Source organism: Sesamum indicum, linkage group LG8, assembly GCF_026168435.1.
Source record: "Sesamum indicum cultivar Baizhima isolate 11 linkage group LG8, ASM2616843v1, whole genome shotgun sequence".
NCBI lineage: Eukaryota > Viridiplantae > Streptophyta > Magnoliopsida > Lamiales > Pedaliaceae > Sesamum > Sesamum indicum.
This window is the reverse complement of record NC_142664.1, coordinates 1,736,842-1,751,074: the sequence shown is the minus strand read 5'-3', so window position 1 is coordinate 1,751,074 and position 14,233 is coordinate 1,736,842. Positions and strand designations below refer to the sequence as shown.

The 14,233-nt window shown below is 36.7% G+C and overlaps 1 protein-coding gene across 1 annotated transcript; it reads right to left on the bottom strand.

The window, feature by feature from the left end:
- Positions 1 to 7,562: 7,562 nt before the first annotated feature.
- LOC148787094 (uncharacterized) lies at positions 7,563 to 8,983 on the bottom strand. Its single transcript, XM_088884108.1, has one exon. It carries the CDS (start codon positions 8,484 to 8,486, stop codon positions 7,740 to 7,742), a length of 747 nt encoding a protein of 248 aa, XP_088740234.1. The 5' UTR covers positions 8,487 to 8,983; the 3' UTR covers positions 7,563 to 7,739.
- Positions 8,984 to 14,233: the final 5,250 nt, after the last annotated feature.

The window sequence follows — 14,233 nt, the reverse complement described above, 5'->3', positions numbered from 1 at the left end:
AGATTGGCCCAACGACTCTTGAACAGAATGATGTACAAGTTTGGAATTAGTGGATATGTCAATTGAATGATCTCTTTGATGATTCCATAGAAGTCATTGTCCTTGTCTGTATACGATGAACTTTTGACACACACCCCACAATTCATTGTTGACTTGTTGATGTTGTGACATTCCTTCTGGAAAGTCGTACCCGTTCACAACTTAGCAAGGTATCAACGTCATTTCTACACTTGGACCCTAATAATGACACTTGAGGAGCTCATTGTCCGTGTAGTTCAACTCGGGATGTACCTGCACGTTCATATATTAATCATATATTTTGAACTTGGACACAACGTACTTTTAAAAATTCAAAACAAAAATTATTAACTTATACGTCGTTTGAACTAATTCTTGAACTTAGTCGATACAAATCGATCAATAATTAGGCCGGCCAAATGGTGGTTCTGGTACAGTTTGTTCAGGTATGACCTATAGATATATTAATTAGATAAATGATAGTATATACATGAATACACAAATTAACATGTAAGTATATTGAAAATAACACCTTACTCATAATATAGCGTGACTACTTCATAATTGGTCAAAATGTACTTCTCGATGATGTGTCGTTCTGCTCCACTGAGCAATCTCTTCTTCGAGGCACCATTAGCCCTACCAGGGTGGTTGAAAATAGACACCTAGATTCCATCATCACTGCTCGTGCGCCATCATTTCTATGAGGCATGCTTCATTTGGAAGGCACGTCCGGCTCAAAGTACTGTGAAGAAAACAAATTGATTTCTTCGACAATGTATGCCTCGACACGTGCTTTAATTTTGACCTTTTTCTTCAACTCACGTAGGAACCTTTTGAATAGGTAATCCACTTGTATTGCACTAGCCCCCCTATTCAGCTTCATACAGCAGGTGCACAATGAGGTGCTCTATTGAATCAAAAAAGGCTGGAGGAAATATTACGCAGCTCTTCTATAAAATCGGGATACGTTCGGTCAAAATGCTTTCAAGCTTCAGCATCGAATGGATGACACATTAACCCCTCCTTAGTCCGATGTGTGGCATGCCACGTTATGGGCTCGGCAGTTGCACTCGAAGAATACTTCTGCAGACGGGGGAGTAAGCGGTAGATACCTAAGGACAGCATATGGGGACTTCTTGCGGCGCGAGTCTCCCCCTCGAGTCGGCTTATACCTAGCGTCCCCACAAAACTTGCAGTACTCCAAATCAACGTCGCCCTTCTAGTACAGCATGCAGTTATTCTTACACGCATTGATCTTCTCAACGGGTAAACCAAATCCTTTATCAACTTCTCATGCTATAGTAATCTCTCAGCAGGGTGTGATCCGAGGCAATATTTTATTAGCCTACTGGGATATTCGGTCATGATCACTCAAAAATATGATCGTCCACCTTGATATCCACCAACTCAGCAACAATTGCCAATTGAGATTGGGTGCAACGGTTCCACAATGGCTGATCGACAACATGCACTATATTGTAAAAATGGTCTGCCAACCCTGACTTATAATCATAGGGGCCACCGCCATAACAATATGAAGAAGAACCGACATCAATAGGGCAAAACCTCATACCATCACCAGGCACAGCATCGTGAGAAGAAGAAAAATAACTCGGCCCGACTATATAAAAAACCATCCGCAGCGCCCAATCCATATATTGTTCATCACTCCAATGTGGATAAGTACACTCCACATAGGCAGCTGGGATTTGCTCCTTTAGGCACTAGAGGGACAGTCAGAGCGTCAAAGTACTCCTGCACCCTATCCTCGCCATGAGAAGTCCAATTATAATATTCCGGCATAAACCCTCACATACACAAGTGATAACTGACATCTTCGGGTGTTCTAAACTTTGTGTTTCTTAATTTTTAACAAGGGCACCTAATTTTGTCTCCATCCATATGTCCACCCTGACCCTTTTTCCATTCTATGAAAGTTTTAAACCCATCCTCAAACTCTGATATCAGACCTGCCCTCCTTGGGAGGTTTTTATTATATATCAATCTCCTCAATTCTCGTAACATAATGATATATATATCACTATATTCACACATAAATATATATATATATATATATATTTAATCAATTTCCTAATTTGACGATCTACAAATTTATAAATATTACAGTACTACGTACACTATTTAGGAGAACACATAAATAATTAACATGATATAAGATTAATAAAAAATCATAAAACTAAAATAAGTAAACTACAATTAATTTAATTAAACATAATAAAGTATTATATTAGTCTCTTTTACCTGATCAACCAACTTAAGTAATGATCAACACTAGTTGATGGTCCAAAATTCGAGTAATAATCTACAAGCTAATCAAATGTATATGTATGAAAATCAGAGTGTTGAGAGTTTGTGTGGTTAATATAAGAATTTTTAAAACAAATAAAATGAATATATATAAGTTTTTTTGTAATGGTTTTTGTAATGGCATTTGGAACGCCCAAGATAGCCGCTGAAAAATAGCAGTTAGAAAATATAGCCGTTATTCTGTAACAGCCGTCACAAAGAAAATGTCCCTGATGTGATGGTTCTTGTAACACTGTCCTTTTGTGTATTTTGCAACGACTTTTGCCACTGCAATTGTAACGGCTTATTATTTGACCAAATATCCGTTACAAAAACCATAGCGAAATAGTAACGACCTACAAATTATAACGGTTTTAGGCACACACCAATTTCATAACGATTGTTATAATAGGTTTGGCCGTTAGAAAAAAATTTATTTTTACTATCATCTCAATAACATCAGCACGTCCAGTCTGTTATAAAGCCGTTATAAAGGCCGTGTGTATTGAAACGGCCGTCTGGCAATTGCAAAAAAGTTATTACAAATTTCGCCTTTTTTTGTAGTGATTATTTCGTTCACATGTTATTGTTTGATTAATTAATAAAATAATTATTTTTTGCAATCATGCAAGTTTAATTATTGTTAATGATTCACCAATTATATTACTTAGTGGGAGCATTATTAAATTAAACACATTTTTTTAATATTTTTAAAATATAAATATGAAATACCAATCGAAATAAAAATATATTATTTTTTATGAAAAAATAATTATTAGTGACAAACAACAAGTATGTTTTGGGTATTAGTGAGATGTTACTTACTCATTTATAGGTCTAATAACATTAGGATCTTGTACCTGCTCATTTGTGATAAAGTTTTTACCTACAGAAATTCTATCTGTTTCAGAATCACTTCTTAGGGAGCTGTGTTTGCGAAAGCTCTGAAGAAGCATTTTTTAACTTTTGATTTTAAACAAGCACTTTTAAAATATTTGACATGCTAGATTCTACGTTTGAGACTGCTTAAAAAGGAGTATTAATCCAAAAGGTAAAAGTTGGTAAAAGTTGAAAGCACCTTGGGGCATGCTTCTAGTTGCTTTAGTCTTTTTTATAAATAAATTCATCTTCATTTTGGACTACATTACCCTCATTATAATAATTCTAAATTCAAATTTATATTTATTAATTTATTTTTAAAATTCCTCATTCTGAGTATTCAAATAATGTAATAGTAATAAAATTTATAATTTCACATATGTAATATTTTAGATTTTTATATTTTATTTACTATATTATTCGATATAATTCTATATCATTGAAAAAAATATTAAATTTAATTGTTATAATTAATTAACAAAATATATATTTTTTTTACAATCATACTAGTTCATTTATTGAGTATGCATGATCCATATTATTTAGTGCAAGAATAATTGAATTAAATATTTTTTCAATTAGTTTTAATATTTTAATAATATCTATGACAAAATATTTGTCAAAAATTAAATATGAAACACTAAAAAAAATTATTTTATTGGAACGCCTTTTGTAACGGCTTATCGCTAAAAAATATGGTCGTCCACCTTGATATCCACTAACTCAGCAACAGATACCAATTGAGATTGGGTGCAACCGTTTCACAATAACTGGTCGGCAGGATGCAGTACATAGTAAAAATGGTTTGTCAACCCTGACTCATAATTACAGGGGCCACTGTCATAATAATATGAACTAGGACCTACATCAACATGGCTGGACCTCGTACCATCATCAGGCACAACATTATTAGAAAAAGAAAAATAACTCAACCCGTTTCCATAGAAAATCATCATCTGCGCCTAATTCATATGTTGTTCATCACCCAATGTGAATAATTACCCTCGACATGGGCAGTTGGAGTTTGTTCCTCCGGCACTGAAGTGACAGTCATAGGCTCAAAGTACTCCTGCACACTATCCTCACCATGAAAAGTCCAATTATAATATTTTAGCTTAAACTCGCCCATAAACAAGTGATAACTCACATCGTTGGGTGTTCTAAACTTTGTGTTTTTGCATTTTTAGCAAGAGCACCTAATTTTGTCTCCATCCATAAGTCCACACTGGCCCTTTGTCCATTCTATGAAAGTTTTAAGCTCATTCTCAAACTCCGCTATAGGACCTGCCCTCCCTGAGAGGTTTGGTTCTTATTATACATCCATCTCCTCAATTATCGTAATATGATATATATCATGTATTCACATGTGTATGTATATATATATATAATAATTTTCTAATTTGACAACCTATAAATTTATAAATATTACACTACACTATTTAGGAGAATACATATAATTAAATGATATAAATTTAATAAAAAAATTATAAAATTAAAATAGTAAACTATAATTAATTTAATTAAATACAATAAAGTATTAAATTAGTCTTTGTTACCTGGTCAACTTAAGTAATGATCAGCACTAGTTGACGGTCCAAATTTCGAGTAATAACTATACGCTAATCAAACGTATATGTACGAAAATCAGTATGTTGAGAGTGTGTGTCGTTAGTAAGAATTTCTACAACAAATAAAATGAAATGAATATATAAGTTTTTTTGTAATGGCTCTTGTAACGGCCTTTGGATCTCTTAAAATAGCCGTTAGAAAATGTAGCTGTTATTTTGTAACGGCCATTACAAAAAACCGTCTCTAATTTCACAGTTTTTATAACACCGTCTTTTTGTGTGTTTTCCCACGATTTTTGTCACTGCCATTGTAACGGCTCCTTATTTCACCAAAAAGCCGTTACAAAAATAACGAGCCATTAAAAAAATTATAGCAAATTAGTAACGGCCTACAAATTGTAATGGTTTTAGGTACAGATAAATTTTATAACGGTTGTTGTAACGGTTCTGGCCGTTACAAAATAATTGCATTTTTATTCCCCCTCAACGACGTCAGCACATCCAATCCATTACAAAAATATTACAAAGACTGTGTGTATTGGAACGACCTTATGGCCATTACAAAAAATTGTTACAAATTCCACATTTTTTATAGTGAAATACACTACCTAAAATAAAATTTATTATTTTTTAGAAAAAAATAATTATTATTAAGAAAAGACAAGTGCAAATATTAGGCCAAAATAGTATCTTTTTAACACATAGAGACAAAATGATTTTTAATTAATTAAATTTATTTTAAAAGCGTTTCCTACCCATTTGGTTTTTAGCTACTTTTTTTTACCTTTTTTTGAATACAAATACTAACTTTTAATTTTACTATAATTTTCAACGATTTTTTTTTAATAAAAATTACTTCTCTAAAAATAAAAGTTTTCACCAACACTTAATGAAAGTCCATCTAAAATTGTACTTCTCGATAACTGCTTTTAATTTTGAAAAGGCTTTAGGAATTTGAGGTAATGAATAATTATTCATTCCTATCTTGAGTTATTTTGCGTAAATTTAAAGAAAAAATTATTTATTTAATTCTTTAAGTTTGTTTATTATTAATTTTAGTCCTTTAAATTTACCCGTTTTAGTTTTAATCCGATAACTTTTAAAATTGCTTATAGTTTTTTTACTCAATTTTGGATAATTTTGCACCACACAACTTTTCAAAAGTAATTTTAGTCCATACATATCCATTCATTTTGTATTTCATAGCTAATGCCCGTCTAAAATGGTATAAGAATTTATATTTATCAAAAAAATATTTGTTTATAGGGATAATTATATTTACACCCCATGACCTATAGTCTATTTATACAAATCACTCATGTCTTTTGCATAATTACAGAAACTACCCCTGATAGCCAAAAAATCTGGGTAGTTTGTGTAAGATGCTAATATTTCTAGGGGTATGTGCGTAATTTTTCTAAAAAGTGAGAGGTAGTTTGTGTAAATGATAGTGATATTTTGGTAGGCGTATGTGTAATTATCTAAAAAATAGGGATGGTTTGTATAAAGAGGCTATAGATCAAGGGGTGTAAATGTAATTATTCTTTTATTATATTACATTTAAAGCATTAGGATAGACTGTTAGTTTTTATCATCAAAAGGACAAAAGAGTCATAAATTAAATTAAATAATCAAATCTACACAAAATTAATAGATAAAAAACTAAATCTAATATTGTCAAACATAAAGGACTAAAATTAAATTCAAACCAAAGTTATAGGAAGGAAATTTTGTTTTTGTCCCTAAACTTAAGTTCAAAAATTGAATACTACGAAGTTAATTAAAAAGCAAAAATCACCCCCACATTCTCAATTAATTATGTTTAGGTCGATTTTTAATAAAATAAATTCAAATCAAGAAATGATCACGGGCTAGACCCAAAAGATCCACAGATCTTACCAAACTTGCGCCATTAACATTTCTGTGATCATTATTATTAATTATTTTTTGGATCGTATGTAATTCATTATATTACTTAATATATTTAAATTTAAAAATTAATTTAATAATTTAAATGAATGAATATATTTAAATAAATAAATAAATAACTACTATAAAAAATATATATGCACTAATATTCATGAGATTTAAATTCACAACTTATAAGTTGCGGGGCCTCAAACCTCTATTTGATTCAACAATAAAAAAAATTACAATTCTAATCCTATAAGTACGTGGGGTCGGAAATTTGGATCCATTGAAATCATTTTTGATAAATTCGTCCTGCAACTAATAAGTTTTTGGTTTCATCACACAAATGGATTTTGTGATGAATTTTGAGACGATGCTATGAGGTCGTCACAAAGTTTGCGACTGGCACACTTTTTTTCGTCACAAACAAACTATATTTTCGTATTAAAAAATCTTTAAATTAACGTGTCACGTACATAACACGTGCATATTTTTGGATCAATTTATGAATTTTCAGCTATCATTAAATTGTCAATTTCTTGTTTTAATTGCATGATCAAAATTACCGCCCTCTATGTTTACGTAACTATAATTATAACTTTTCATTCCATAAATAGTGAGTACCATGAAGTTTCCCTTAATATAGAGACACTAAACCTCATGTGTGTGCACATAATTGTATATAGAAATCACATGCAGGCCTGCAGGCATTGTTTGAGGCCATAATTGTAGGTGCAGAAAAGGCATTTAAGGACATAAATAAATTAAGAATGCAAGTGGGAAGTCCTGTAATAATTTGTTTGCTAATCATGAAAGGGACCATAACCTTAATTATTGTTATTATTCTACTTCACTTTTTCAGGGGGGAAAAAAATATTGTAATAATTATAGGAAAATTAAGTTATATAATTAATTTTACAAGCTGAAAAACCCTAGAAAACCTGAACTGATAACCTCACGTAAATCCACAAAAATGGATCAAAAACAGTACTACAGTTGAAAAGCTCAGGCTTCCGAGGTTCAACTAGGGTCATGACTTCATGGGCTACCCTGTCATGAAAGCTTGATGGATCCCATGTAGATGTCTATCTCAATCAAGTTGTCCTCCTCATTCATCTCCGCCAAGAATAAATCCCTCTGATGAATAAACATGGGATCTTTCCCTGGATGATGATGATCAGACAGTTGTTTGCAGCATTTGAGGTTCATCAACTGCGGATCTAATTTGTCTGGAGAGACGAACTGCCCACTCGGGATGGCGATTTCGATCAGGCCCTCCTCGTCCGATAATATCGAATCGTCTGAGCAGTCCAGCGTCGCCTGTCGTCCCGCTTTGCTGTTGTAACGCCACTCGGTGTCTGAAGAATGATCATCGTCGTCGTCGTCGTCGTCGTCAGTTGATGTGCTCGAGAATTGATCCATGCTCTCGCTTTCCGAGTACAAATCCTGTCCGTTTTCCTCCACCGTCTGCTCTTTCGGCAGCACCGTTGTACTCGTTTCTGCTGGAACTGATGATGATGCTGGAGGAGATGCAGATGCAGCTTCTTGTCCAGCATCATTGGAGGATGAAAGAGTGGCGATGATGCCATTTTCTTGCATAACTTGATCAGGGTTTTGATTTTTTCCAGGAGTTGTGGGTGGTCTGGAGAATTTGAGGAGGAGGAGGAGGAGGAGGAAAAGGGCTGAGAACAAGATAAAAAATAGTAGGGGTAAAAATCTTGCAAAAACTGCAAATATTGGGAGAAGAAGAGCTATCCAGGTTGTTGAGGAGGCCCGGAAAGAACACAGACAACAGGCCATAATTTCTCGAAAAAGGAAAAACACAAAGAGATGATGAGTATAAGAATATGAATGTGAATATATATGTTGTTAGAGAAAAGGAGATGACTATGAAAAAAGTGTGATAGATTATAAAAGGGAAAGGGAAAGGGAAAGGAAAAGGGAGTAGTGAGAGTGGAGTGAAATAATTAAAAACAAGAAATGGTCAAAACTGATTAGATCAAATTAGCAGAAAGCGCGTAGTGAAACAAGAAGATGGTAGCAAGTATGCAAGAAATGGCAATGGAGAGGAAAGATGAAGTGGTAGTTTTATGGGTTTGAATTCCAGATGAAAGAGTAAAATCACCCTTTCCGAGTGTTTGGTGCAAATTAAAAAAGAAAAGTAGTGCAGGATTTTGCAGAGACCAACGAGTGGTCCTCCTCTGCAACTGATTCTCTTAAAAACATCAAAAGGACCATGGAAATGTGAGATGCCATGTGCCACTCTCTGGGCTCATCACTCACCCTCCACATGCCATTTTCCCACCAACAATACACAATGCAATGCCATTATTTATAGCAGAGAGAGAGAGAGAGAGAGCCCTTTGTAAATCCAGTTCTCAGTTAAGTTTGTTTAATGGGAATGCAAGAAAGACAAAATTTTCACCTGACGACAGCAACAACTTGTGCAAGAACCGTACTTGCAAATTTAAAGAATATATAATATATATATCTGCTTGGACGATTCAAAATATATATATATATGTGTATATTAATCTGCTTGGAGATTTGGAATTTGTCGGGCCCTGGACGGCCTGGATTGGGCCTTCCCGAGATACACGGTCTGAGACGCCCCATTTTTCACTTCCTTTTAGTACGAAATAAGTTATTCATTCTTTCAACCATTTATTAATATTGGAAAGTTCATTGAAATTCATATAAATATTGGATGTGTTTTTTTCTTTTTTTTCAATTAGTTATTTCAGCATATATCTGTTGATTTTCCTTTGAGCAAGGAAGCCCCGTTCTTTCTTTTTGAAAAATGAAAGATTTTAGATAAAAAACTACATCCTGACTAATTTGCAATTTAACTATTTTTTTTGAGTTTAGATTGTGTTTGCATTTCAGATATGGTATATGTTTCCAAAAAGACCAAATACATTAGGATTTCTGTTAAATCAAGATCTACAAAGAAAAAAATTATAAAAATTATCTTGAAAAGGCTGTAATTATAGCCATTTGTTGTCTAAATTATAAAAATCATAATAAGTGAGTAACGGATACGAAAAGATGGACTCTCCAAAAACTCTTTGTTCTCTCACACACACTAGCACACCTCAAGACACACACACTTCTCACGATGGGAACAATGGTGATGCGGTGGAGACAACAGAGAACGCCGGTGAGGAGGATGAGGCAGTTGATGATCGTCGGGGAGAGGAGGTCAATGGCGGTAATGGAATTTCTCGCACAGTGCGAGTGGATGGAGTTGGGGAAGCTGGACGATCGCACCTCGCTGCGGGTTCCATGGACAGCGTTCGGGCATCGTTTAATATCGTTCAATTCCTCACTTTGGTACACAAGGTGATCGACAATGGTGATCACGCCTCCTTTGAGGCGCTAGAAAATCTGAAGAAGAAGTGGGAGCAAAGGTTTGGCCCAATTCCTCTCCATGTTGATGGGAATCCGCTCATGCGTGGGTTTCGAATGGCTCGACAACATCTGCTTTGTCGATAACTTTGCTACTGCTTTCAATAATTCGAGTTGTAGAACGTTGAAGTATATTGAGCCGTGCATGCAAAATGGAGAAGTTGTAATTCAGCCGACATTGAGCATGATTCGTGATGGATCTCGCCTATGGAAACATACAGCCGTGGGTTTTTTTTTGGGGAAGAAATTGTATTTTCATCACTTGAATGCCTTTGTTAAATCCATATGGCTAGCTGTGAAGGATGTTATTGCGATATGAAATGGGTTTTATTTCTTTTAATTTCAATATGATGGCTGCGATGGACGAGGTTATCGAGGGGAGGCCTTGGCTGTTCAAGGCCAGCCGATTATATTGCAACGGTGGGAACCTGGGGTGGCATTACATAAACACAAACATACGTAAGTCCCAGTGTGGATTCGACTACGGCACTTACCAGTGGAGTTTTGGACCCTTGAGGGTCTTAGTGTAGTTGCAAGTGGGGTGGGGAAGCCGTTGTACCCGGATGCCATCACGAAAGCATGCACAAGACTGGATTTCACTCGTGTATATGTAATGATCGATGTATCCTCCAAACTATCAAAACATCTTGTCCTGTTGATGCTGATGGAGGACGGGACTGAGGTACTTTGTAAGGTAGACATGGAATATGAATGGTTGCCAATGAAGTGTCATACGTGCATGAGCCTGGGCCATAACGCCAAGACGTGCCCAACAACGAAACAACGATCACCACAACCCGTGAAAGTGTATGTTCCACACCCTCAAGTCGAGAAGGGTGCGGTGGAGGAGATGAAGGAGGGGATAGAGCCTCTATAGGAGGACGAATTGCCAACGGCAATGACCACTTCCCCTACTAGAGGTACGGATATTATCCTACATAATACTTTCGGACTTCTAACTGATGACGATGTGAGTGTAGCAACCCAGATGAGGGCCCTAAAATACGCAACCCTTCTGATGGTTATCCATGATCCCAGCAGTTGTTTGGAATGTGCGAGGTCTTAACCGACGTGATTATTAAATTGCGGATAAGGACTTGATTCGAAATCACAGGTTACTGTTTCTTGGTATCCTTGAGACTCGTGTGGTAGCGTCAAACATAACGTGGGTACAACAAGGCATTTGTCCTTTGTGGCAGTGGTTTGTTGATTACACTAATATTGATAATCGTATTTGGTTAACTTGGAATGATGCTGAAATTGGGATTGATATTCTTACTATTAGTAATCAAATGATTCATTGTCGTGTAACTAACAGATTAGTTCATCAACAACATTTGATTACTGTTGTCTATGGTATGAATGATGTGATTCACAGGAGCACATTGTGGCAGGAATTGTGTACCCTTGCCCAGGGGATTTCGGGTGAGGCGTGGTTTGTGATGGATGGTTTCAGTGTCGTGTTAAATATGAGCGACATTTGTGCGGCCTCCGGGGATATTCGGCAGGTAATGCAAGAATTCCATGATTGTGTTTTGGAGGCGGGACTTCTTACGCTTCCTATGCAAGGTGAGCCTTTCACCATTGTAGCATGAATGGCAGGAGTCTATGGAAGCAACTTGATAGGGTGTTGGTTAACGATATGGTCCTGCACTGTTGACCGAATGCCTATTGCCAGAGCCTTGCGCCTAGCACGTCGGATCATTCTCCTCTCTTACTTCATGGTAGCGCCCGGCTAAACCATGTAAGTGTCTTCCAGTTTGATAACTACTTGGCTTCCTCACTTGGGTTTCTTGATGTAGTTCGATCCGTTTGGATGCATAATATTGTGGACACATCTATGTATGCGGTCACGAAGAAGTTAAGTGCTCTCAAGCCTATATTTAGGACACTTCGAAAGCGAAAATGGGATCTTTCATCAAATGTTGAGCTAGCGAAGGAATTTCTTGCTACTGCGCAGGAGATCTTGGCAAGAAATCGTACTGACGAGTTGTTCTTGCAACTTAAGCATTGTTGTAGATTTGTCTATATGCGGGCCGTCAAACTGGAACAAATTATGTTACAACAACGGGCAAAGATACAATGGATGAAAAAGGGAGATCAGTGTTCTCGCATCTTCTTCAAGAAGGTGGTTATCCACCGAGCATCAAAATGGATCTTCCAAATTAATGGCTCGGATGAGGGTATGTTCACTAACCAAGATGATGCTATTGTTGAATTTATTTGTTATTTTCAACAATTTTTAGGAGGCGACCAACGGGATAGAGTGGTGAATATTGCACAGCGGCGACCATGGGCTAAACACGTGTTGACGGATGAGGAGGGTGCTAATTTAATGGCTCACGTTACTCGAGCTACGGTGAAGTAGGTCTTCTTTGACATTGAGGATGATAAAGCACCAGGACCGGATGGATATTCTGCAGGCTTCTACAAATCTGCATGGCCTATAGTGGGACAGGAGGTCACCGATGCTATCTTGGAATTCTTTTAGGATGGGCGACTACTGAGGCAAGTTAACGCGACAATCATTGCCTTAATTCCCAAGGTATATAATCCCTTGACTGTTGGTGATTTTCGACCTATTTCGTGTTGTAATGTACTTTATAAAGCAATTACCAAGATTCTGATGAAGCGTATTCGAGTCATTTTGTAATGTACTTTATAAAGTAATTACGCCAAAATACGTTTGTTCCAGGCTGTTTTATTGGGGACAATGTGTTGCTTGCATAGGAGATGTTCTCAGGTTATAACCAACAGCGCACTCCACCCCGATGTGCATTGAAGGTGGATTTAAGCAAGGCTTATGACATGGTAGAGTGAAACTTTCTCCTTGTTACACTACGGCATTTTAACTTTTCGGAGAAATTCATTTGCTGGATCTGGGAGTGTGTCATGACACCTTCTTTCTCGATTGTTCTCAATGGGGGTATTCATGGCTTCTTTGCAGGGGCTCGAAGGCTGAGACAAGGTGATCCTATTTCTTCTTATCTCTTTGTTTTGGTTATGGAGGTGCTAGGACTTATATTTCAGCAAAGAATAGAGCAAGATGGCGGATTCCTCTATCACTGGAGGTGCGGTGAGATTGGGTCATTCCAACTCTCCTTTGCTAACGATTTGCTCATTTTTTTCCGAGCTGATGAGGGATCCCTCCGGTTGTTCAAAGAGAGTTTGGATATGTTTGCTTCATTGTCCAGGCTTTATACTAATGCTGCAAAGAGTCATATTATCTTTTCACGCTCTATATATCCAAATCGAGATATACTTCTTGGCATGCTTGGTTTTCAAGATGGGATACTTCCCGTCACTTATCTAGATTTGCCACTCACTTCATCTAGGCTTACAATCACTGATTGTAAACTATTGTTACTGAAGATAGATAAGTGCTTACAAGGATGGGATGCATTCCAGCTCTCCTTTGCAGCAAGGATTCAACTGATAAAATTGATTTCCATGAACCTTTAGATCTATTGGGCGATAGCATTTATTTTGTCAAAAGGGATTATCAAGAAAAATTTAAAGGCGATTTCGCAACTTTATGTGGAAAGGTACATCGACCACTGGTTACCCTAAGGTTTCTTGGACGCAAGTGTGTCGATCGATTGAGGAGGATGGTCAAGGACTTAAGAACCTTACTGGACTTAACTTGGCACTTATGACTCAGCACATATGGAAGGTGGTCACCTTGAACCCTGACTCTATTTCGATTTCGTGGATTAACTCGATGCGACTGAGGGGTAAATCTATATGGACGGTGGACGCTAAGTCGGGAGCTTGGGGTTGGAGAAAGCTACTTCGATTATGTAGTACTTTGCAGCCGCATATACGTTTGTGGTTGGCGATGGTGAGATGATATCGCTATGGCACGATCTATGGCATCCCCTGGGGCCTCTTATCAACATGTCCCTCGCGGCCCCTCACTTGCACGCGAGGGATGATCTGCTTCGTGTGGTCATTCAAGATGGGGAGTGGCATTGGCCTCGGATGAGGAATACTTCCATGCTCGATATCACACGGCATTTATCCCCGATTAGCGGTGTTCGAGATTCTATTTTCCTTGATGGCGGTTCTTATGCCAATAAAATAGTTTATGATATTTTTCGGCATCCAGGCCCAAAGGTAGGTTGGTCTTCACTACTTAT